Genomic DNA, 24,006 nt, shown 5'->3' with positions numbered 1-24,006 from the left:
CTGAACTCTAATGCTGGGAGACCCCATCCCTCTTCCCCGCCCCACATGGCATCCATGCTGTGTACACAGGACCCGCAGACCCCTCACACATACTGCGTACAAATAACACGTAACGCATGCACACGCACTGCATACAATATAGGGCATACGCACACTGCACTCACAGCACGCAAAACCTGCACCCGGCTTTCGTACCCACAACCCATACGCACCTGCATCCTGCATAGACACATTGTGCGCGCGCAAAACCAACACGCGGGACAGGACGCTGGGATAACACTCACACCTGCTCTCGTCGACAGCCCACATTCAAGCCGGGTGCACACACGTGCACAAGCATGCACACACAGAGGCCATCCCCTCCCCCTGCAGCCGCTGCCCACCCTCCCTGCAACCAGGGAGGAAGGAGCGTGCGGTGACCGGCGGCTACTGCGGGGCTGGGGCGGGGGCTGCACCCCCACCACCTGGCACGATGCTGCGGATTATTAGTTCCTGGTAATTTAGTGCCCTTGTACAGAGTCGATTTGTGCCTTTCATTCCTAATTGATCTAGTGGCTGTTTAAATGGCAGCAGGCATCTGTTGAGAGTAGGAAGGTTCATAAGGCGCAATAATTCATAACACCGTCTGGAATTTGCCTTTCATGTCCCTCAGCTAAACCACTGCAGGGCTCTGCTTAAATTACAGCCACTGAGGCTTTCTTTGGTATTCCACTCAGGGCCAGGAGAATCTTGCATTAAACTGGGATCAGGTTAGATTAGACTATAATATGCTATGGTATTAGTGCCTGCAAATGAAGACTTACGCTGGAGTTTAACCCCCGCACCTGGTTTTCTCTTTGTCTTCAGCCGGCTGGGTAAGGGAAACCCATTGTTTGCCCTACCAGCTTCCTTCCAGGGCCGAATGGATCTTCTAGCCATGGGGGGCTGCCCATGCGCCGGCCTCACACATTGACCCTTTTCCCTCTCCAGACTGTAACCTAGGCTGCAGCCTGGGGGTCCCACTGTTCATGCAACAGCTTCCAAAACAAGGGTCGGGAGATGGTGTCCAGGGGCACCAAGCGGCTCATCCGAAGCAGGAATGTATCTCTCCTCATCCGCCACTGCCCCTGAGCCTGAGTAGAATGCCCAGTAGGTGTAGGTGTGAGTGTGGATGGAACTGAGCACCTTCTGTCTTTTTGCCCAGAATTATTAGAATCCCAGCATGGGACAGGCTCATCTACATACAAACACTATGTAGGCTGGATAGTCAGTCTTCCTCTTGCTGTGTTCGTAGCATACTGGAAGGGAAAACGCATGGTCTGTTTGCCTTTTCAAGACTTACTGCGTTCTCCAATATGGTAGCCATTAGCCACATGCGGCTATTTACATTAAAATTAGTTAAAATTAAATAAATTTAAAATTCAGTGTTGCAGCACCACAGTCCTATTTCAAGTGTTCCTTGGCCTCCTGTAGTTAGTGGCTACCATATTGGACAGAGGAGATTGTAGAACATTTCCATCATTGCAGAAAGCTCTGTCAGACCATGCTGGCTAGAACATGCCTATTGGCAGAGGCCTGAGAGCCAGGCCCAACACACAAACTTCCTCCTCTCCCAGCAAGCAGGGCTTAATCAAAAAGAAAAGGGCTGGATTGTGTGGTCCCAAGGGACCGAGGAGAGCCCAGAGAGGGATGGGCAGATGCTCTTTTGGAATCTCAGTGGAAGGGAATGAGGCTGCAGGTCCAGGGTCAACAATCTGTGCAAACACAGGCACCCATGCTAGATGCTAAGACCTCATTGTTCACACGTGCTGAGGAGAAATAAGAACGATGTGCACTTATATGTGCAAATAGACACACACATATAATATGCAATAAATATTTCATGGGATCTACATACCTCTTCCAGACTCTGGACGCAGTGAAGAGTAAGGTGGGCTTGGCTCTTGCCGTCATCTAGCTCACAGTCTAGTGAGGAAGGCCAATAATAAAACAAACAGCTCAGAGAGCCATCAGCAGAGGCTAGGGGCAGGGGAGTGAAGGAAGCTTCCCAGACGTGGTGATGTCTAATCGAGGATCCCTAGGGTCAGTCAGGCACTGAAGTAGGCACTCCGGCTTACATAATGCATCCCGGAACGACACCCACATGCTCACACATGCTTACACCCACGCTGTCTTCATTTGCTGATTCATCATCCGCCACCAAACATTTAGTAAGTGCCTGCTATGAGCATGCAGGGCAACATCCTAAGGATACAGTGATCATTAAAACGGGGACAATCTTGGAAGAGAACGGCGATGCTGATAATCATTGAGTCACGGTTGTGCTAAGTGTGCACTGATAGAAAGGTGCAGGGAGATGTCATACATGTAACTGGGGTGTGTGACCTAAACTGAGTCAGCCAGTAGACGCAGGACAGGTGGAGACACCTGCCCACCGTGTGTGGACGTGTATTCGAGCTCACACACATCCCTCTGTGTACAATGGTAGACACACACTTGTGCACACCTGCTGCCCTCAGCCGGCTCCAGACGGCCAAGAATGAGTCTGTGACCCACCACGACTGCTCACATCCAGGACTTTTCTGGACACTTCCTATATGTCCTTCCCAGGTTGACCTTGAACCAGAAATGGACACTTATTTCTGTGAATGCTTATACCCCTCATCTCTCACCAGATACCCACGCAGCTTATCTGACCAAAGAGAAAAGTTAGGCACCCAGAGGGGAGGAATAGAGCCCTCTAAGGCTCCAGAAACCAGGACACTGGATCCTCCATGCCAGGGCATGAGGTGCTGCCACCCAGGCTGGCGTGGGGACTGGGGATGTTCTCAAGAAGCAGGACCTTGGGAGAAGAAGTGACGGGAGTGCGGGAAAGGGGCCCTGGTGGCTTCTGAGCCCAGCCAGCAGCAGGTCTCTGTGTGTGCGCATGTGTGAGCTCTTGATGTCCCCACAGGCACCCTCTTTTCCCGCTCCTGACGCTGCTGTTTGAGAAATGTGAACAGGCCACCCAGGGCTCAGAGTGCATCACCTCCGCCAGCTTTGATGTGGACATCGAGAACTTTGTCCACCAGCAGGAACAGGAGCACAAACCCTTCTTCAGCGATGACCCAGAACTGGACAATCTGGTAAAGACCCTCCGACCCCCACCCTGGCTAGGGTCTTCCTAACCTCTGATCCTTCCGCAAGCCCTAGAAATGATCCTTTTATTCATTCCATTCATTCAACAGAAACTGTGGGGTGCCCACTATGGGGCAGGCCCTAGATGCACCCATTCTAGCAGTTGAGAACCATTGCAGGTTCCTTAAACCAAGAGTTGCATGCCCAGGTTTTGCTGCCAATGGCCTTCTGTTCTCTGCTCACTGCGGCACCTGCATCCTGCATCCCAATACCCTGCCCCCCACCCCACTTGCGGTGCAGAGAGGAGGGAAGGAGGGTCATAGGAGCCAGAAGGCATGGAATAGCTGCTCTGAGGCCCGGAGTCCTGGTGTGTTAATAAATAATGTCTTAGGCTGCCCAGAGAGGAGCTGACGGCTGGCGGGCTCCAGTGTGGAGGATGAGGGCAACAGGCATATTCAAGCACATCAATAGAGAAAAGGACCTGGAGACACAGGCGTGTTGAGGAGGCCAATAGATGTCCTGCCCATCTCGGGGGGACACAGACCAGGCTCCTAAACCCAATTTATCATCCAGATCATCACTACAGGTTTTCTAAAATACATATTCCTGGGCCCCACCACCTGGGCATTGTGATTCCATAAGTTTGGTGGGCCCTGTGAATCTACATTTTTAAGTTTCCCAGGCAATTGCAATCATCAATAAGATTTGATAACCACTACCATAGGTAACATCTGAAATTCTCTACTGGCCCTGGGAATTCTGCTGAGAGAGAAACAGAGCAGCCGCTCTATTCATTCATCACGATATACAGTTATCCCAGAATTATTAATTATTAACCACAATTTTTTATTTTTCTGTGGGTAGATTACCCATGCATGGTGAATTTGAAAACTCTGCAAAACTCTCCTCCATAAATTGATTATAGTGCTGACCTCCCATAGTCAGAGTTTAGCTGATACCTGCTCCCAAAAGGGAAATAGAATTAGAAAAGCAAATGTGGCACCAAAAACAAAGGAAGAAAATGTGCGCACACGTGCGTGCCCACGCACACGCACACACTCAGAGCACCTACAGAACAGATCTCAGTGACTTACGTATTATTCTGTGCTGTGAATTATCCACCCCACTGCTTCTCTCAAGAGTTGAACGTGATATTTTATGGAGTCCAGAAGAGCTGCCAGGAGAGCCCAGCCTGGCCTGGAAATTGGTGAGGTGTGAGAGGGGGGCTGGCGGTTCGAGAGAGGGAAGCACGGGCCGGCCGTCAGCGTTGTTAGCGTGGGTACCTGAGGGCCCTGGGTCGGCTCTGCTCATCCCTGGCCCTCCCTCTCCCCTGGCTGCGATGGGGCAGCCACACTGCCTGGGAGCCCAGCCCACTGTCCGGTTCCCTGCAGGCTGGTCCGGCCCCACCCTGCTAGTCAGCGGGTCACCATCTCAGGACCGCCGCTGTGACGTAGGCCTTGGGATTCAGCCCTGCAGCAGCCACGGAGATAGGAGAGGAGGCAGTTATTTCTCGGCGGCGGGGGCTGGAATGGGGCCGGCAGAGCCACGACCCACTCCTGTCCCATGACACAAAAAGAAGCGGAGGCCCAAGTTGGTAGAAGGTGCCTCAAATCAGGCTGAGTCATGGGAAAGAACTGAAACCTTTTTAGGAAGCAGGAGTCCTGGGGCAGCAAACCTCACCCGCCTCGCCCGCCACTACCTGCCAGGTGAAGCACTCACGGACACCCTGAGAGCAGCCTCGCTTTCTAGGATAACCTGGAATTTACCAAAAAGTGGCCACAGCTCTGTGCTCTCCCCTTGCTAACACCACCTGGGTCTCCTGGGGTTTTGTTCCCTCAAAGAATCCGATCTCTTGATTCTGCCCAGCAGAACTTGGTTAAATGTCTTGCCCCGGTGGCCCCAGCCCTCTGGTGTTCCCAGGTCTTCTATCCCAGGTGACCGGGCTGGGAATGGTCCAGTGGGCGGAACGGTCCTCAGACACCGCGTCCACCCACGTGGACCTGATTTACTTAGAGGTCTTGGCCGCAGTCAGTGGCTTGGCCGACCGGTCAGGGGTTTGAATAGAGAGTTGAAGGAGCTCTTGGACACGGAGGACCTGAGCCTGGCTTCACGGCTTAGCCCGGGTGCAACTTGAAGATGTAACTCCTCTAAAGCTCGGTTTCCTCGTCTGTAGAGCTAACACACCTCTCTCAGGTGACGGCAATAAAAAAAAATTAACAAGATGGCATGTGGCACGAAATGTCCTTTAAAAATGCGTGGCATCCGGAAGGTTAATCTCAAATGCAGTATCGCTAAGGTAAGGAGGTCCGCCTTCCCAGCGTCTCCTCCAGGCCATCAAAGAGACTGTGGGGCCAAGACACTGCAACTTTATTTGCAGGGTCAAGCAGTGCCCTTTGCCACCCCATTTGTAGTCCTGTGTGGGGAGGGGGCGGCTGGAGAGGCCAACGACAGGAGCCGTCATTAGAACAAGAATCATGTAGCCAGCACAGCCGAGATGCACATAATTAGAAATTAGAAAAAGGTCAGATCACGTCATTATCAGCTCAATCAGCTGCTGAGTGCCACAGCCAGTTAATTTGGCATCTGTATTTTTTACAACCCCGCACACGTAGCCCAACGGACTGTAACTCTTTATCCGGACAGATATACTGCACAGCAGAGCAGGGACATAAAATGAGAGACCCCAAGCAAATGAGCTGAGATAATTGAGAGATTTATTTTTTATATATATGTGTGTCAGGGCGGCTTTCCTTTGCCCTTGAATGTTGACTTTCACAGATGGGATTGTCAGGAGGGCATGGGGGTCCCCCAAAACTTTGTCCCACCCTGGGCCACGCTCTGATCCTGCTTTCTCCCGAGCCCAGAGAGCCCATAGGCCCCAGCCGTGGCAGGCCAACCATTTGGCGTACATGCCCCCACCTCCAGCTGCCCGTCCTCCATTCCTCCATTCCTCCAAGCAAACTGCCTTGCTGAGCCATCCCTTCCCGTGCTCCCGGCAGTCTCCCAGACAAGTTCCCATGGGAACCGCTGATCGTGCTCTCCCAGAGCTGCCCAAAGGTCAAAGAGGTTCCCAGATCACAGGCTTCTGGGGGAACTTCCCTCCCCTGGCTAGCCGCCTCTCCCACAGCACTGATGCCCAAAGAGAGACTCAGTCATGAAACGCTAAGGGAAGAGCACAACCATGGGGAGAAGCCAGTCCAGCCCATCCGACTACCCATTTTATAGATGGGGACACTGAAGTCCAGAGGAGGGAAAGGAGTCATTAGGACCAGAACCCAGGTCTGCTGGCTCCCAAGACCCTGCTCCTTCCAGGGTCTCCTCACCTCTCTTCTTCCTGGGGGCAGTAAAGCCCTCATTTATAAATGCCACCAGCATCTCCACGCCCCCTACCACCCCTCCCCCCACCCATCCCCTGGCACCCACTCTCTGACCTTCTCTACCTCCCTGTTTCAGGACTATGGGGGTGGCTTGTCACCCCCATGGTGGCTAAGCTGGCATGCCCCCCGCTGAGCTCCCTGGGGGGGATACCCTCCCCCCACCCAGTCCCCACACTCAACCAGGGCTCACCAGGCCCATTTCTCACCTGGCCCACTGATCCCCTGCTTGGACCTAGCAGCCTCTGACTGGCAGTTGGGAAAGTTTGTAAAATTTGCAAGTTCCCCAAACCCCTTTGAAAGGTAAAAGCTTTTTGTTTTATAAAATCTGATTTACAGGCCCCCAGTGCAGTGCCGAGGTTTTATATATTATGCAAGATTTCAAACCGAGGCTGTAAAACGTACGGTTTCAGTTTCATGCATGGAATTTTTTTATGTGTAAATTTTTTAACATTTATGGGGCACGTTTTAATGAGACTCTGGTGTGGCTCGAGGGACAGATTATGGCTGCCTGACTGCAAAGCCAGCTCCAAAATGGGGCCCCCCAGGCCCCTGCGCCCACTCTAAGGAGGCAGGGCCAGAGGCCGGAGGCTGTGAATAAGGAGGCACATGAAGGAGCCAGGCCAGAGCTCTGGGCCCACAGAGACCCCCGGCGGCCCCGATCAGAGTCGTTCACTTCAGCCTGCAGCCTGACTCTCTTCACCGACATAGGAGCAGAAAATCTTACCAACACCAAGCTAGGGAAAGCAAGTCTAATCAAAGCTAGTCGTGATTAACATTTATAGAGCATTACTAGGTGCCAGGTGCTGTTGTAAACACCTTACATAATATTATCTTATTTAATCCTCTCTTCAAACCCACAAGTTATGTGCGTATTATGTGTATTATTATCCCCATTTTTTTTTGTTTTAAACATTTGTTTTAATTTTTTATTGTTATGTTAATCACCATACATTACATCATTAGTTTTAGATGTAGTGTTCCATGATTCATTGTTTGCGTATAACACCCAGTGCTCCATGCAGAACATGCCCTCTTTAATACCCATCACCAGGCTAACCCATCCTCCCACCCCCTCCCCTCTAGAACCCTCAGTTTGTTTTTCAGAGTCCATCGTCTCCCATGGTTTGTCTCCCCCTCCGATTTTCCCCCCTTCATTCTTCCCCTCCTGCTATCTTCTTCTTCTTTTTTTTTCTTTACATATATTGCATTGTTTCAGAGGTACAGATCTGAGATTCAACAGTCTTGCACAATTCACGGCACTTATTATCCCCATTTTAAAATGAGGAGATTGAGGCGCAAGGTGAAATCACTGAAGTTCAAGATTGCACAGCTAGTCCAAGGCAGGGGTGCGAGTCAGATACTGCGCAGTCTAGAACTCCGGCACCCACACTCTTAGCAGCTGTGCTGACCTATAGCCACTGTTCTCCTAGGGCTTTCTATGTACCAGCTCTTGTTTTTAGTTCTTTCTAGATGCATCTCATCTAATCCTCAGTACAACGCTGAGGGACTCACTACTATTATCCCATTTTACAGGAGAAATGGGGAAAGTAAAGTGCAGAGATTAAGTAAATTGTTCAGGATTTCTCACTGGATGGAAGACCCAAGACTCAGCCTCCAAAATCCATCATTCTCGAGCATACGTCTCTGTGCAATTCTCATGACAGCCCCATGAGGTAGTCCTTGTCATCCCCATTTTACACAGGAGAAAATCAAGGAGTGAGAGTCCTACCGCCAATAAGTTACAGAGCTGGGATTTGCACCAAGTGGGTCTAACTCCCAAAGCCCACCTCTTCCCTCTAAACCACTTGCTTCTCCAAATTCTGAGGACATTGGAGGCGAAGTACCATGTTATTGACTTAAAAGTCATTGAACTTGTCATGCATGATGGCTTCCGTCATCATTTTATCCCCAGTTGTCTGGCAGTACTCCCATCCCTGGTCTTCACCTTTTTCCCACATCCCATTCCTTGTTCCAGGGACCCCGCACTTCCAACTGCTCAGATCCAGCTGGTGGGTCAGGAACAGTTCCTGATTTGATTTTAGCCTTGGCTGCCCTAATGACCCGCAGGAAATATCTGAGCACTTTAAGGAATGCGAGTTTAGAAACTCTTTTGTCTGTAAGTGAGGGAGAGTAGTTCCAGCTTCCCAACTTGCAGAGGGAGGAGAGGGTGAAAAGAGCCTGCCCTCCAGGGAAAGGGTGCCTCCCTAACTGCCGCGCGGGATTTAGGTTACCTGAACGTATTGCCCCTGTATCTCCGTGGTTGTGAGACTCAAATGAGATAATGATGAGAAAAGCATGTTGCAAATCACAAAGTGGTGTGTATATATATATATAAGTGTTTTGGAAGGCAAGGATTTATGACCATCAAGGGCAGAAGCCACAATCCTACAGGAGGCCACTTTTTAGAAAGGAGCTTGGTGGTAGTGGGGTGGGGGAGAGGGTTGGCATAAAGAATGGACATTTATCAAATAGCTACTGTGTGCCCAGAACTTTTGCATACATTGTCTTATTCAATTTTCATACCCACTCTACCGGGTGGGTATTATCATTCTAAATTTTACAGATAAAGTAAAACTGCTTGTCCAAAATCAGCAGGCAGGAAATAATAGATTTGGGACATCACACCATGCGACTTCATAGCCAGCGAGAAGCCCCAGTCCTGTGTACTCTCCCGGGACCGGTGAGGGGCTAGTGTGCAGTGGTGTGAGACTAAAATGTAAGGTCACGTCTTGTTTTGCTTTTTTTGAAGGATACTTCTCAGAAGAAAGGGACTGTTTCTTTATTTTGAAAGTACAAGGGAGAGAGAGAAGCTGGAGGTGAAGCAAGACTTGGGGGGAAAGATTGAGAACACATTCATCACGTTTGATGATGATATTAAATTAAATGGAATTGTTATTGCTCTAGAAGATTTGAAATAACTTTTTATATGACATTGATCACTTAGAAAAATAGTTTAATAAATCAGACTTTTATTCTGATTTAGAAGCAAAAACCCGAAATTGCAAACACGTAGGATAGAGAATGATTTACTAAACATAAATACAGGAGGAAAAACACTGGGAATGCTTCTTTTTCTACTCACTGAATATGGAATAGCAATAGAAAAGCCAACAGGATATTAGAAATTATTAAAAGAGGTTTAAAAATTGTACCCATTTGCTTCCCTGTGGTTTCTAAGATATTTCACATCATTATCGCCTTTAGCCTCATCAACTCTTGCAAGCAAGGGATGATCGTTATCCCCATTTTCCAAATGAGGAAGTTGAGGCTCACAGAAGTCATGGACTTGGCCCAGTAACACCTAATTTTGCAAACAGTAGGCCTGGATTCAGGTTGTCTGACAACATCCCTCACAGACTTGCTACTCGGCCTAATAGCCACCCCCACTAATGGTACGGCCCATCTCTTTCTCTAATATTGAATAGGTCCTCCATATTCATTGCCTCGGAATACCATTATGATTTACTCTACCTTCTTAAATCTTTAAACCAAGCCTATTATCCCATACAAAAGTCATCCTTCAACTGTGCTTTGTTAGACCAAAAAGTAGGTCCACTTTTGGCCACTGGGCACCAGATCTGGTGTAAGCTCCCTGTGTATTTTATTTGAACAAAACCATTCTGAGTAGATTTCACTTTGTATTTTATCTTATCTGTTTGTACTTTCTGATTCTTTTTTAATAATAAGTATTTATTGGCTATGTTTTTAAAATAAATGAATAGATATATACACCTTTCTGTGTGGTGGATGCATGTATGTAGATTTAAATTAACCAAATGAGTAAATGAAATTTTGATTAAAAAAGAAGAATAGTACAGTAAAGGAAAGCTCAGAGACCGAAGGAAAGAAGAAATGGAAGAAGGGAAGGGAGGGAGGGAGGGAGGGAGAGAGGGTGGAAGGAAGGAAGGAAGAAAGGGAGGGAGAGAGGGAGACCGGTGAGGGTGGAAGGAAGGAAGGAAGGAAGGAAAGAAATAAGAGAGGGTGGAAGGAAGGAAGGAAGAAAGGGAGGGAGAGAGGGAGACAGGGTGGAAGGAAGGAAGGAAGGAAAGAAATAAGAAAGGGAGGAAAGAAAGAAGGAAGGGAGGGAGAGAGGGAGGGAGGGAGGCAGAAAGGGAAAAGGAAAAGGTTTAAGGAATTAGGATGTTTTGTCTGGAGGAGACAAAGCCAGTTGGATAATTTATTCAAGTCAGATGCCTTGTCCCATGTATGGCATAGAGTGAGACTCCATATTTGTGTTGAATGGATAACAACAAATTAAGGGAGGTTATATTGATGGAGGCACTAGGTGTTCTTGGTGCCTGCAGAAGGCTGGGTAAGCGCTTCATATTCAGGAAGGAGAGATTTTGTACATATAAGGAAGAACTGCTCCATCAGCAGGCTGAGAGAAATAGAGACAGTCTGAAGTGAAGGTTCTGGCTGGGAGAGCCTCAGAAGAGAGCGGCCATGTATCTTAAGAGAGTTTGGACCATCCACTCACCTAGATGCCAGCCCAGATCATCTCCCAGGGCCCCTCCCAGGCCCGTCAGTGAACCGAGGGCACAAGTCCTGATAATGTTCAGGGAATCAGAAAATGGAAAGCACCTGACAGTCCAACCCTCTCCTTTTACCCCGGAGGAGGCAGACACCTACATCGGTGAGGTATTCTGACTCTTGTGGGCAAGGCCAGGAATGAGAGATGAGAAACCAGAGCAGCCGAATGAAAGAAGGTTACCAAGGAAGGCTCTGGAAATCCTAAACTTTAATGTCCCCACAGCTATTTGGTCTTCCTAGAACCCTATGCTTCCCATCACTGAGCCACGCCCCCCCCAAATCATGCACCCTTCAAACTGCTTTTCTCCATCTACACAAATCCCAAGAGCCTGTCTTGGGAACAACATAGGCCATGGGGCTTCATAGCCTAGTGTTATCGCCTGTCAGCCATGTGACTCTAAACAAGTGAAACTTAATATCTCTGGGCTTCATTTTCTTCAACTGTAAAATATGGGCAATCATGGTGCCTCCTTGCAAAGGTGGTTGTGGGGTATAAATAAGGTAAGGCATGTGGAAGTTTTAACACAGTGCCTGAGACATAGTAAGAATAAGACATGTTGGGGATTATTATCAAGCAATCAGTGAGCATTTATTAAATGCTTTGTATGGTGCTAATTATTCTGAAAGACAGAAACCAAGATATCCATGACCAAAGTCAAGTAGAAAATTGAGAGCAAATGTTCCTTCAATACCAAATAAACCATTCTAAAGTCACGATTCTCTTCTTTGCCTGGTAGAGCACAGTCTCTTTTGGTCTCAGCCCCATGGAGGGAGCACTCCCTTAGGATAAGACCCTTGGATTGAGCCCTGCATGAAGACACAAAATTGTTGTTCTCTATCTTTGAGTGACACTTAGTGTCAGTATTCCAAGAGTCCTTAATTAGTTAAGCACTGTTCCTGCCCATCAGGCAATCCAAAAGCTAACCCAGGGACTACTCAATCGTTCCCCACTAGAAATGCCAGTGAAGCTCAGAGAGGAGCATGGCACTGGTGTCCAGCCACACCGCTCTGCTCACGCCCGACTGTCAGAATTCTCTGGGAGAGATTCCCTGCCTTGTTTCCTAGGCATCAAGATGCTAGCCAGCAGTTCGGAGGGTAGGATTAAACAGGGACCCTGTGTACTGCTTATGTCAACATCAGCAGGTCTCAAAGGGCAACAAGCCCTACCTTTTCTTTTTTTTTTCATTTCAATGTAATTATAGATTCACACAGAGTTCTAGGAACTAATACAAAGGAGTTCTGATTCCCCTCTTGGATAATGCATATAGTTTCACAACCAGGAAATCGACAATGATGCAATCCACCAATCTTACTCAGATGACACCATTTTACATGCACTCGTGTGTGTGTTTAGTTTTGTGACATTTTATCACAGATATAGATTCATGTAAACTCTGACAGTTGAGAGACGGAACAGTTCCTCCCTCTGCACCCCCGGGCCTCCACCAATCTGTTCTCCATCTCCATAATGTTGTCATTTCAAGAATGTTAGATAAATGGCATCATACAGTATGTAACCTTTTGAGATTGGCTTTTTCTTCCTCAGCATAATTATTCCTTTGAAATCCATCCAAGTTGTTGAGTGTATCAACAGTTTGTTCCTTTTTGTTGCTAAGTAGTCGTCCATGACATGGACGTACCACAGGGTCTTTACCCACTCACCTGGTGAAGTATATTTTGGTTGTTTCTGGTTTGGGGCTGTTAGAAATAAGGCTGCTTTGAACATTCACATACTGTTTTTGTGTGAACATATATTTTATTTCCCTGGGATAAATGCCCAAGAGTACAATTGCAGGGCGTATGGTAAGCAATTATGTAGTTTTGCTTTAAAAAAAACTGTTACACTGTTTTCCAGAGTGGGTGAACAATTTTTCATATCCTCCAGTAATGTACGAGTGATGTGTTATCACTATTTTTCATTTTAACCATTCTGATAGATGTGTAAGTGATATCTAGTTGTGGTTTTAATTTGCATTTCCCTGATGGCTAAGGAAAATGAGTATCTTCTCATGTGCTTACTTGCCATCTGTGTATCTTCTTCAGTGAAATGTCCGATGTTGTCTTTTTCCCCTGTTCTAATTGGATTGCTTGCTATTTTACTGTTTAGTTCTGAGAGCTCTTTGTATATTCTAGAAAGAATTCCTTTGTCAGATATATGGTTTGCAAGTATTTTCTTCCAGTCTATAGTTTGCCTTCTCATCTTTTTCACAGGTTCTTCTGAAGAGCAAACATTTTAAATATTGATGAGTTCTAATTTATCAGTTTTTCCGTTTCTGAGTCAAGCTTGTGTGGACCTCTTTGCCCACTCTTAGGAACTCATGATTTTCTCCTGCATTTTTATTCTAAAAGTTTTATAGTTTTATATCTTACATTTAGGTCTTTGGTCCAATTGAGTTAATTTTTATATAAGACTTAAAGCAAGGTTTGCTTTTTTTCCTTGTGGATGTCTGAGTGCTCCAGCATCATTTGAACAACCCTTTTTTGAAAAGCAATTTGGCAGTATTTATCATGAGCCAAAAGAATGTCCATAGCTTTTTCTCCTGTCACTTCTGGGAATTCACCCTGAGGAAATAATGCAGACACATGACTCAAAGCGGGAAGCTTGGAAAACAGTCACTGTAACATTTTTTATAAAATTGAAAAATTAGAAATAGCCTAAATGCCCAACAATGAGGGATTGGTTAAGGAGGACACACATGAAATAATAGGCAACAATTAAAAATATATTTACTGAATAATTTTTACCCATTCAACAAATATTTATTCAGTGTCCAGAGTGTTGGTGCCAAGGATAACATGGTGAGCAAATCAGGCACCCTCTCTCCCTTTTAGAAGCTCGCAGGCTGGAAGCGACAATAGAGAAGATGGTGCTGCTGTAAGAAAAATACATTTGGTAAACTAAGGGGAAAACAGGAAACAAAGTTGTAAGCACAAAGTGACTAAAGCAATGTTAAAATAGATGCCTGTGGAAAAGACAAAAAAAAAGCATCATTCTTTTAGGGTGATTGGGTCAAGGGCAGTTATTTTCCTCCTTGACTTCCAAACCGCCGGTAGCAATTGTCTTGTTCTAATAATAACCATGATAAAGAGAAAAGCTCCAATTGAGAACTAGCCTCTTGCCATGAAGGGCGGGGAGTGTCCATCTGAAGAGGGACAGTCACGTCCAACAATCCAAAGGGCACAGGACAGCTCGGTGTTCAGAGCCCAGCTAAGTCATGCGGGATGATCCCGTCAGTCAGCAAGTATCAATGGGGCATCTGCAAGGTGACCTGCCCTCAGAATACATGCTTAAGAACAGACAGTCCCTGAGTTCTGGAGGCGCCCACAAGAGCTCCGATCTCCATCTTCCTCATGCCTGCTCAACGCTCCACACTTTGCAGCTTCTACGTTCCCTCTACAATCCTTTCCACAAACCTAGAAGGTTGTTAAGGAGGGCATAATTATCCCCACTTTTCCGACAACAAGGTGCAAACCAGTTGCCCGAGGTCCCCCAGATAAGACTGGCAGGGTCAGGGCCAGACACCTGGCTTTTAGCTCAATGGTTCTCCAAATACCATTTACTTGAGAGTGGTTGTGTTAACAGTGGGCTAAAAGCATGCAAACCATAACTAGAATTTAAGGAGGACACACATGAAATAATAGGATTTAAATTTAAATCCAGTGGATGAGAAAGCTTATGCCTAAGGCAGGGCATGGGCTTCTCCCCCCCTGGTGGGCTTGGGGCTTAGGAGGTCAAGGTGGCAGGAGGAGTGTGATACGAACACCTGGGCTCACCTCCCCTTCCTCTCCTCAGATGGTGAAGGCAATCCAGGTCCTGAGAATTCACCTGCTGGAATTGGAGAAAGTCAATGAACTCTGCAAGGACTTTTGTAACCGGTACATCACCTGCCTCAAAACCAAGATGCACAGCGATAACTTGCTCAGGAATGACCTCGGGGGACCCTACTCCCCCAATCAGCCCTCCATAAATCTTCACTCACAGGTAACACACAAGGCTGGGTCCTATCTCCTAAGCCAGGTGTAGGAATGTCTGAGGGTCCCCTGGTGGCCTAGGAAAGTAGCTTAGACTCACTGTATACTTTCAGCATGAGGGCCCTCCTCTGATCCACTCCTGTTCATCAGGCAGCACCAGAACTCACCATACTGGGGCATGGGTATTCCTTAGAAAATGACCAAAGTGATTCCTGGCTTCCTGGCCCAAGATATCCTAAGATATGCATGTAAGTGTTGAGATGAGGCAGGGGCAGAGCCGGGAATGGACCCCGACCTCTTAGCCCCGAACACTTCTCGAGAAGGCTTGCTGAGCTCTCTGTGTTCTTGAGAAGGAGGGTTTGGTCCTTCCCTGAATCCTGCCCACCTCATAGATGAGGACAGCTTCCCATGCGACTGCTTCTCCCAGATCAGTTTCCAGTTGCTCACCCTACCCTGGCTCATCTGCCTTCCTAAGGTTCAGGGCCACTGTGGATGTCACCTCCAGTCACCCCCCTCCCAAGAGTCACCCCCACCTTCATCCGGGGAACTGGGGAACGTAGAAATGGCAACTATGTGTTCTGGATGAGAATGGGCTGTTGTCTCCAGGGCGGAATATTTTCCCCAAACCCTACGGAGCTAAGAAAGCTGCCTGGTGATACCTTTCCACCAAGCTCACCGACATCTACGTAAGCCACAGCTCACCACTTTCTTCCCTCCCACTGAGTTCCCGAGTCTGGGACAGACACAGGGAGGGCCCCAGAAGGCTTACAGTAACCTCTTCTCATGAGACAATCAGGCTTGGGGAAAAGGATAAACTTTCTAAGAATGATGGGCGCTGGAAAAAGTGCCTAAGAAAGGTGGTGCCATTTTTATCTCTAAGCTTTAGGGACCAGCACACTTCATCCATCCCTCCAGGTTGTAGAGGCAGGGGAAGGGTCAGGGGGCCTTCTAGAAGGCCAGCCCCACCTTGCACAAATCCAAAGGGATCTCTGTGGGACTCAACAGTGAGTACTGCATGGGACATGAGGCAAGAAGTTTATTTCCTCTTCCCATTGCTTGAAATCACCAACTCACTTTATTACAGATCTAAAAACAGCCGCCCAGGCTTCTGCTTGCTAATATTCTCTTGAAATAGACTCATTCCTTCAGAGTCTTATTGTACTTTCCCTTATGATCAAAATTAGCAAGAAACTTGCATAAAAGAGGACAATAATTGCTCAACGAGCATCTCGTTTGTAATTTATTAGTTTCTATTATTGTGGGTTACCATGGCGACGCTGCGCAGCCCGGTGACGGGAGAGATGCAAGATAGGAGCTGAGGAGGCTGTGAGGCCTCAGCAAATGGAGATGCACATTTTTATCAGTAATTTTCATGAAAATAATAAGTGAGGAGTTAATGAGATGGAAAGCCATCCTGTGGCTATTGTGAATTTTTTTTAAGTGTTGATCTAATTAGAATGCATCGGTCAGGAAAAGTAATGAGGATTTAGTGCCTCACAGAGATGTGAGGATCATATCAGAAAATTAGCACAAGTCTTTGGAAATAATCAGGTCCTTGGAGAGGCTCTGGATTTCCCCTCCTGGGCTCTCCAAGTCTACCTCGAGGGCTGACACTGGAGCTGTACCAGGGTAGTGGGGGAGGAGTGGAGGGCCAGAGGGCTTAGCAGCCAAAGCGGCCCCCTCCAGGTTGGGGTCCTGGGGCAGACAAGGCATGTGCTGCAGGCAGGGCCATTGGGGACGCGGGGTTGGCAGAGAAGGATAACACGGGCTCTGGGTGAGCCAGGGCGCGGAGTCGCTGCCTGCAGAAGTCAGTCCTCCTGGGAGATCCCAGCCTTCGGGGCCTCTGAGCTTTGAGGAAAGAGGAGAGAACTTTGATTCCCGTCATTGTAAATATCAGATCTCTGCCTGACAGCCAAGCTGGCCCTGGGGTGGCCACCGCGAAAGGCTTCTGATCTGCTTAGAAAGAGGAACTCAGACAATCGGGCAAAAACAAAGACAAGCTCGAAAAAGAAGACAAGACGCTTGGCAAGGTGTTCCTATATGGAATTTCTCAAACTTGTCCCTTTCATTGCCTTTGCCTTGCCGCCACCCTACTAGGTTCAGACTTCCGTGGGTAAATGAGATAATCAGACACACGCTGCTGCCATGGATTCCTAACCTGCCATGCCTGTCCTCTCTGGCTAGCCCTCGGCCCTCCACACACACACACACGCACACGCACACCACAAACACAAACACACCTACACATGCCTCTTCAGCTTCTGCTGCTGGACTTATGGTCCTAAGACTCTGTTCATGTCCTTCTCCTGCTCAAAAGCTCTGATTGTCCTCCGAGTTTTCTCATCCTTTCGCCTGATAGTCAAGGCGCTCCCAGGTGCACATTCTCCCATGCCTGTCTGCTCGGACGACACTTCCACAGCTCTGCAGGACCAAACCCGGCCTCTTCCCAAGGACAGTAACAAGGCTGCTCTCCCCTGGAGGCCTCTCTGAAGCCCCATCCAGAAAGACCTTTTCTTTCTCCCAACTAAGTGCTGGAACACTAGGGGCCACTTATATATAAATATCCCATGTCGCTTTATCTCGGAGTCGCTGGTATAAGTGTTATTCTCCTCTCCTAGATAACAGACGTGTTTTGAGTCCAGACAGTATTTTATATACAATTATAACCCATGCCTGGTGGCGGCTAACCCAAGGTCTGATGCGTGAACGGCCAGTAAATATCTGTGTAAAGAAGTAAGACAAGGAGACAGATGGACACAGATCAAGGGAGGCCAGAGGAAGCCAAAGGAGGGAAGGAGAAATCAGAAGAAAGATAAAGGCAAAGAAAGACAACTCGAGGGAGGCAGAGGAAGGATGAAGGTCTGGAGGAGAAGGGCCGCAGAGGGAAGGGAAGTGAGGCTGAGAAGACCCCAGGTGGAAAAGAGAGAGAAAAGGAATGGCAGCAGCTGAGGGCTGGGGGATGAAGGGACAGGCTGGGCAGGTTCGGGGTCAGTGCGAAGCCAGGTGTGTGGAGGAGGGAGGGTGCGTAGGACACGCCACGTGCTGTCCACATTCCCAGGGCAGGCTCCTGTCACTCTCCCTGAGCTGGGGGGTGCGGGGCTGGCTGGGCCTTCCTGGGGAAGGAGAGGCCTCACCCAAGAGACTTTGGGTGCAGGAGGCTGGCCTGGGGATCAGGGCATGGGGGCCAGTATGGGAGAGAAGAGAGAAAAAGAGTGTCTGGGGCGTCTGTGTGTGTGTGTGTGTGTGTGTGTGTCGGGGTGTGCCCATGGCGGGGGGTGTGTGTGTGTGCACGCGCGCACACACACACAATGGTTCACATTCGTCATGGTTCAACCTTAATCCCCCCAGCCTGAAATAGCCGCACTGAGCACCAGCCGGGCCCAGGGAGGGGTGTCTCCCCTCTGGAACATGATCCTCAGGATCAACATTCCAGGCGCCCGCCAGCTTTGTTGCAAACCGCTGGCTCATGTTTTTCCCCCGGGTGCTAATCATTTGGCCTTGTGTTGCAAAGTGGGAGACATTTTTTTTATTCAAATTGGTGTCCCCACCCCCCCCACCCGCCCCAGATGCCATACTGTGTCCCCATTCAGCTCTATGGCAGTTGGGCACCTTCCCTGCTTGGCCTTCCATTTCTGAATGTGAGCTCTCTTTTGGGGGTGGGAAGGGGATAGGGAGTAAGGGAAACGACTTCCACCAAGCCCCAGAGCTGAACCAGGGTTCCCAAGGAATTGGGCCACAGCTAGTTTTTCCCACGTCCCCAGGAAGCCATCCTGCTCCGCCTGCACCTGAAGACATCCAAGCTTCCTCACACCTCTGAGCCCAGGCTTCTTGCAAGGGCAGCCTCCTCGGTAAGGAGGCTCACTCTAGACTCTGACTTCTGTTGGACAGGCTTCTCCTGGCCTTTCCTAGAGGGCATAAACCAACTAGAGAGAACCTAACTCCCGCCTTGCTCGAGTATTAATTTGACTTGAAACTCCCCCCTCTTTCTTCAATGGGGCTGGATCTAAGCCGGGGCCCTATCACAGGGCAAATCGGACTGAGCCAAAGTTCTCAGTCACCAAGCATTTGGGGGGCATTGCACCGTGCTAGGTCCTATGAGAGCATGAGTGAATTATCCAAAAGGAGCTCCCAATCTCAGTGTGAGGGAGCTGTGAGTCACACCTGAGGATCTAGGTAAGTTATGTGAGCCATAGAAGACTCCGGGTCGAGGGAACATTGAGGCAGGCAGGAAAGGAGCAGCCAGAGACAGCGGTCTGGATTGAACAAACCACATGTGTGGCTTCGGGTTACCCCCGTCACTGCTCAGCCCCCTTCCCCCTCCCCCCAGAGAAAGCCTGCACACTCTCATGGCCACAGTCTGTTCCTGCCTGGAGACAGAATGAGCAAACCTCAGCATGGATTAGATAGGCCAGCAGGAGGATTTTGCCCATTGTGATTGGAGAAGTTGCAGGTTCTCTGGCCTTGGGAGGACTTCTGAGGGGAGAGGGGAGAGGGGGAGGGGGTGGTAGGCTATCTGGGAGCTCTAAAAGTGAGCGCTCCTGGTGTAGAGAGAAGCCTGGGAGAAGGCAAGGAACAGAGACAGCCTTTCAGAATCCCTGGAGAGAAGGAGTTGGTAAGGACGAGGGGTCATTCATTCCGGCCCCGTGAATCTGTTCAAGCACAACTGAGCCTGCTGAGTTCCAGGGACCTCAAAGTGGATATGACAGGATCTCTGACCTCCAGATGTAACAAGGGACTATCTTGCAACCAAGTTGGAGGAGTTATGCTTTGAGGCTGGAAAGGATGGCCAATCACCAAAGATGGGAGATGTAATGGGGAACGTAGGTGATGGTGTAAGGGTTGGAAACATGTCGGAGGCAAATTAATTGAGTAGCCCCTCGTGTGCTGCTCCAGGAAGAACTGGTAGGGAGTGGGGAGAACGTCAACATTTCCCGAACCTCCTCTACATTTCAAACACCGTATCTATTGGGTGCTTTACATATATTACCTTATTTACTCCTCACAACAAGGCTGCAAGGGGCACATGATTTTCTCCCCCAGGAAAGAGAAGCTCAGAGAAGTTAAGACACTGGCTCAAGTAAGCAGCAGAGACTGAGATAGGTCACTCTGGAGTCTATGTTCTACTTATTATAATAAGTCTTTGGGTTTTTTTGTGTGACACATAGGAAGAACCAGGGGTCCTGGGCCCTGGGTGGGGAGGGGTGACTCCCTTAACTCTGAGCAGCGATTTGGAGACTAGAGAGGAAGAAACCCAGAAACCCGTTGATGGGAAGCAAGACTTTAGACTTGCTAATTGGGAGAAGAAAGGCACAGAGTGAACCCAACTCTGAGATGTGGGGCTTGGCAGAGCAGATAGAACTCTATAGCTCTGCTAACTCTCTAAAAAAATAGGAAGCGGCCAGTGATTACACCCCTACCTGGGGCAGGTGGACTTGCCTACTGACCTACAGGGAGTTTGCATTCTCTAGATTAGCAGGAGGTCAAGGAGGTGGGGGACAGTCACCTCAGTCACCCCCTTGGAAGTTCTGCCCAGTGGCCAAGCATCCACTTGGATTTGACCAGGGAGTTTTAAGGCTGGTGGGAGGAGGGGGAGGTGATCTATCCTGCAAGATCACCACTGAGATGGAAAGGGGGCACCCCTAGACCGCAGCGACAGGAAGTAGAGTTCTGGGAGCTACCCTGCCTCATTCTCACCACAGCCATCAAAGCTGTCCCTTCCACCATCCTAGCCCCGAGCGCTCCAGCTCGGGGTGCCAGGACACCATGAGGACCGCCCCTCCTGCCAGGCCAGTGAAACCTGAGCCGTTCTCTCCTTCCCAGAAGGAATGTTCCTTAGGAGTGGTAGCTGCCCCTTGTCCCCACGGGCCAGAAGTGCCTTTCCCTTGAGGCTAAAGCCCCCAGCAGGAGCGGAACAGCAACAGGATTAGGTGGCTTGTTTACATGTGTTGGATTCCCTGAGTTTGGGAGCCCAGCTTTTCCCAGCCAAAGACAGGACTCTGGCCCTGCCAGAATGGAGGGACACTGCCAGGAACAGCGTGTCTGGGGACAGGGGCAACCTCCCCACCCCTGTAAGACACACACACACACACACACACACGCACGCTATCCCAGGGCCAAAGCCCAGTCAGGCCATGCGTTTATTGAGCATCTATCATGCACCCAACACTGTGGTAGGCAGTTTGGGGGAATTCGAAGAAAGAACACTCTTTCCCTCAAAATATCTGCAACCAAAGCTAGGGAAAGAAGACACACGCATAAGAAAGAGAACCATTATGCTTTATGTCCAGTATATCAGGCCACCAGGAAGCACTGAAGGAGTCAAGAGCATGGGCCACGGGCATGCCCAGGATGAGTCCGGACCAAGCTTTCCAGCAGAAGTGAGACACCCCAGACCAAGTCCCCACCGGCCCAGGCCACTTAGCCCACAGACCTGTCCTCCCGGGAGGCTTGGGGAGGTTTGGGGGAGAGCAATCTGAGCTGGTGGATCAGCAGAGACCCCTAGTGGCCTGGAGGTGGATGGCAGACAGCAGGGCCCCATGGGCTGTACTGCCCCCTCCAACTCATACCCCCCCACCTGCTTACCAACCCCCCCCCCCACACACACACACAATAGATCCTAGGGAATGGCATTGGTTTTTCTAAAATCGTCAGTCGGAAGGACCGTTGCAGTGTCATCTAGTTCATGTCCCCGTTCCACAGGCATCTTAGTAAGATAAACATTCCAGCTATTTCAAAATAACTTAAAGGAACATTTTTCTATCCGTCTTTGCCTTCACTCCTTCCTTTCTTCCTCCCATCAGTTTATTCCGGGAATTTCTTCCTTTGGTGGAAATTTCGTTTCCCCGGGCAACAGAAGCCCTTTCCCGATTAACAGTGAAGACTGGTGGCTCCAGGGACTGAGCCGGCTCCTCCCGGGCTGACATCAGACCATGAGGTCAGAGTTCATAGCCATAGTCCGTTCCTTTGTGCCACACACACCCCACCCGAACACCCTCCGCTTCCAAGCATGATCCCAGAACCTTTCACTTGTCCTTAGGAAGGCCTTCCTTTTGAACAAATCATCTTTTTTGTTGTTGTTGTTCCAAAATGAGATTTGGAGTAAAACTCACCCAGTGACCACCATGGCCGATGGCGCGAGGCAGTGAAGGCTTTGCAGCTGGTCCACAGGGTTTAGGAGGTGCGAGCTCTCAGCCGTTCTAAAGCTGCTCCCCTACCTTGCTCTGCCCACTTCAGAGAGGCTCTCTGCCTCTCTGTGTCTCAGAAAAACAGCACACAAGGATCGTCAGTGGGACAGCTTCTGGGAGGCCTGTGGAGCCCAGCTTGTGGGTTTCCATCCAAGTCCTGGGTCCCTTGGTCCAGGCCCAGAGATGTCATTCCCAGGAAACTCTAGGGAAGTTTTCAGTTTTAGGACCTTGTCCTACTGGGAAAGCAAATCTTACTACTAGAAAGTAGGAGCCCACACACACCCCAGTTTGGTGGGATGGCTCCACCAGGGAGGCCAGGCTTCCAGCAGTTTTCAGAGGCTTGGGGACACCACGGCCATTCCTGGTGGGACAAGGCAGAGTTCTTGAGCTAGATAACCAGCTCTGAGCCCCTGGTTCCTGGACAATTGGGGCAGGGATGTGAGACTCGGAATGCTGAAGAATGTCGCTAAAACCTGTTCACATGTGCTTCTCACCTCTTTATGGGCGCTAAGGAGCCTGGAAGGAAACAGCTCTGTTTGGGTCTAGACAGAGCATCATCCACCTGCTTGGGAGTCTGATAAGCCCCAAGAGGAAGCTGTCAAGAAGATAAAAATACTGAGTGCTTAGCCAACATTTTCTCCCCAAGGGGCTTCCACTGCTGCCATAGTAGCTCCTTCCTCAGAAAAGCCGTGGACTGTTCCCAGAGATTCAGAGCCCATCGTCTCTGTAGAGACAAAGGCTCAAGAGAGCTAGACCCACCACTCCCCCTGAAATGGCTGCAGTCAGGTCACAGAGCTCATTCAAGACAGGGTCGCAGCTCCCACTTGTGGGGCTTGGCCGGGGCCCGGGAATGTCTTCGGCGAGGAGGCAGGAATGAAGGGGGCGCGGGGTGAGGACTGACCACTGCGGCTCGGTGTGCAGTCCCAGCTGAATCTCCACTGCTGCTAAGTAAAGAACCCAAACAGCTCTAGGACCTTCTAGGACAGGTTTTTAAATCCTGGCTGTGCCAAACTCAGCTCCCTCATTGAGTGGCTTTAGCCAAAGGAAGTGGAAAGTGATTTATTGGGTGCTTACATGTGCCAGGCTCCCTGCTCTCATGGAGCCGGGACGTCTGACTCCAAAGCACATCTCTCCAAGCGAGCATCAGCGCTGCGCTCAGAGCCAAAGGACCTGGGTTCAAGGCACAGCTGTGTGACTCCAGGAAGTCACTTTGGTTCTCTGGACCTCAGTTCCTCTTCAGGCAAATAAAATCATTTCTCCCATAGTAGTGAGGAGATTAAAATGAAATAGCATGGTAAAAGAATGCTAATATTCGATGTGTGTAATAAATAGGTAGTTTCAGAGCCATTGGTCTTTGGAACCAGCCGAGGGCGGTTTTTACAAATACAGATCACAGAGGGTCTGGTTCAATGACCCTGAGACTCTGTCTTTGGAAACACGGCAGGGCTCCGGCCGGTGTGTGAAACAGCTCATATTTACAAATGTAGGGGATGGACATTATTTCCCCAGACCTCAGGGAGGCCCAGATTTTCCTTCCACTTTTTTGCCCAGCTAAGATGGGACTAGCCCTAGCTCTGCCCGTGGTCTCTGCCCGTGAACTTCGATACTCCATTCCTTTGCTGATATAAATTGGCTGCCTCTCGGCATGTCCCAGCCAACGACCCCAGAGTAGGAGAAGGTAGGAAAGAGAAGAGTCTGATCTAATGCATAAATTGCCTTTAGTTACCCAAACCCAGAACCTGGCATGGAGGCCAGCAAGACCACAGGGCAGAGAACCAGCCAGAGTGTGAATAAGCAGATGAAGTATCCAGGCGATAGCTCACCCTTCTGCCTCTGGCTGGCGAAAA

The 24,006-nt window shown here is 49.3% G+C and overlaps 1 protein-coding gene across 11 annotated transcripts in view; it reads left to right on the top strand.

The window, feature by feature from the left end:
* Positions 1 to 24,006, top strand: part of PKNOX2 (PBX/knotted 1 homeobox 2) — a 307,502-nt gene that overhangs the window by 259,186 nt on the left and 24,310 nt on the right. For all 11 annotated transcript variants that reach the window (XM_078058801.1, XM_036123314.2, XM_036123317.2 and 8 more), the window contains 2 exons: positions 2,933 to 3,104; positions 14,797 to 14,985. In XM_078058801.1, the coding sequence (XP_077914927.1) occupies positions 2,933 to 3,104; positions 14,797 to 14,985 (361 nt within the window). The remainder of the gene's footprint in view (positions 1 to 2,932; positions 3,105 to 14,796; positions 14,986 to 24,006) is intronic.

The sequence above is a fragment of the Halichoerus grypus genome, chromosome 11 (assembly GCF_964656455.1).
Source record: "Halichoerus grypus chromosome 11, mHalGry1.hap1.1, whole genome shotgun sequence".
Lineage (NCBI taxonomy): Eukaryota > Metazoa > Chordata > Mammalia > Carnivora > Phocidae > Halichoerus > Halichoerus grypus.
Note: the sequence above shows the minus strand (reverse complement) of the source record. Positions and strands in the feature narration are given on the sequence as shown.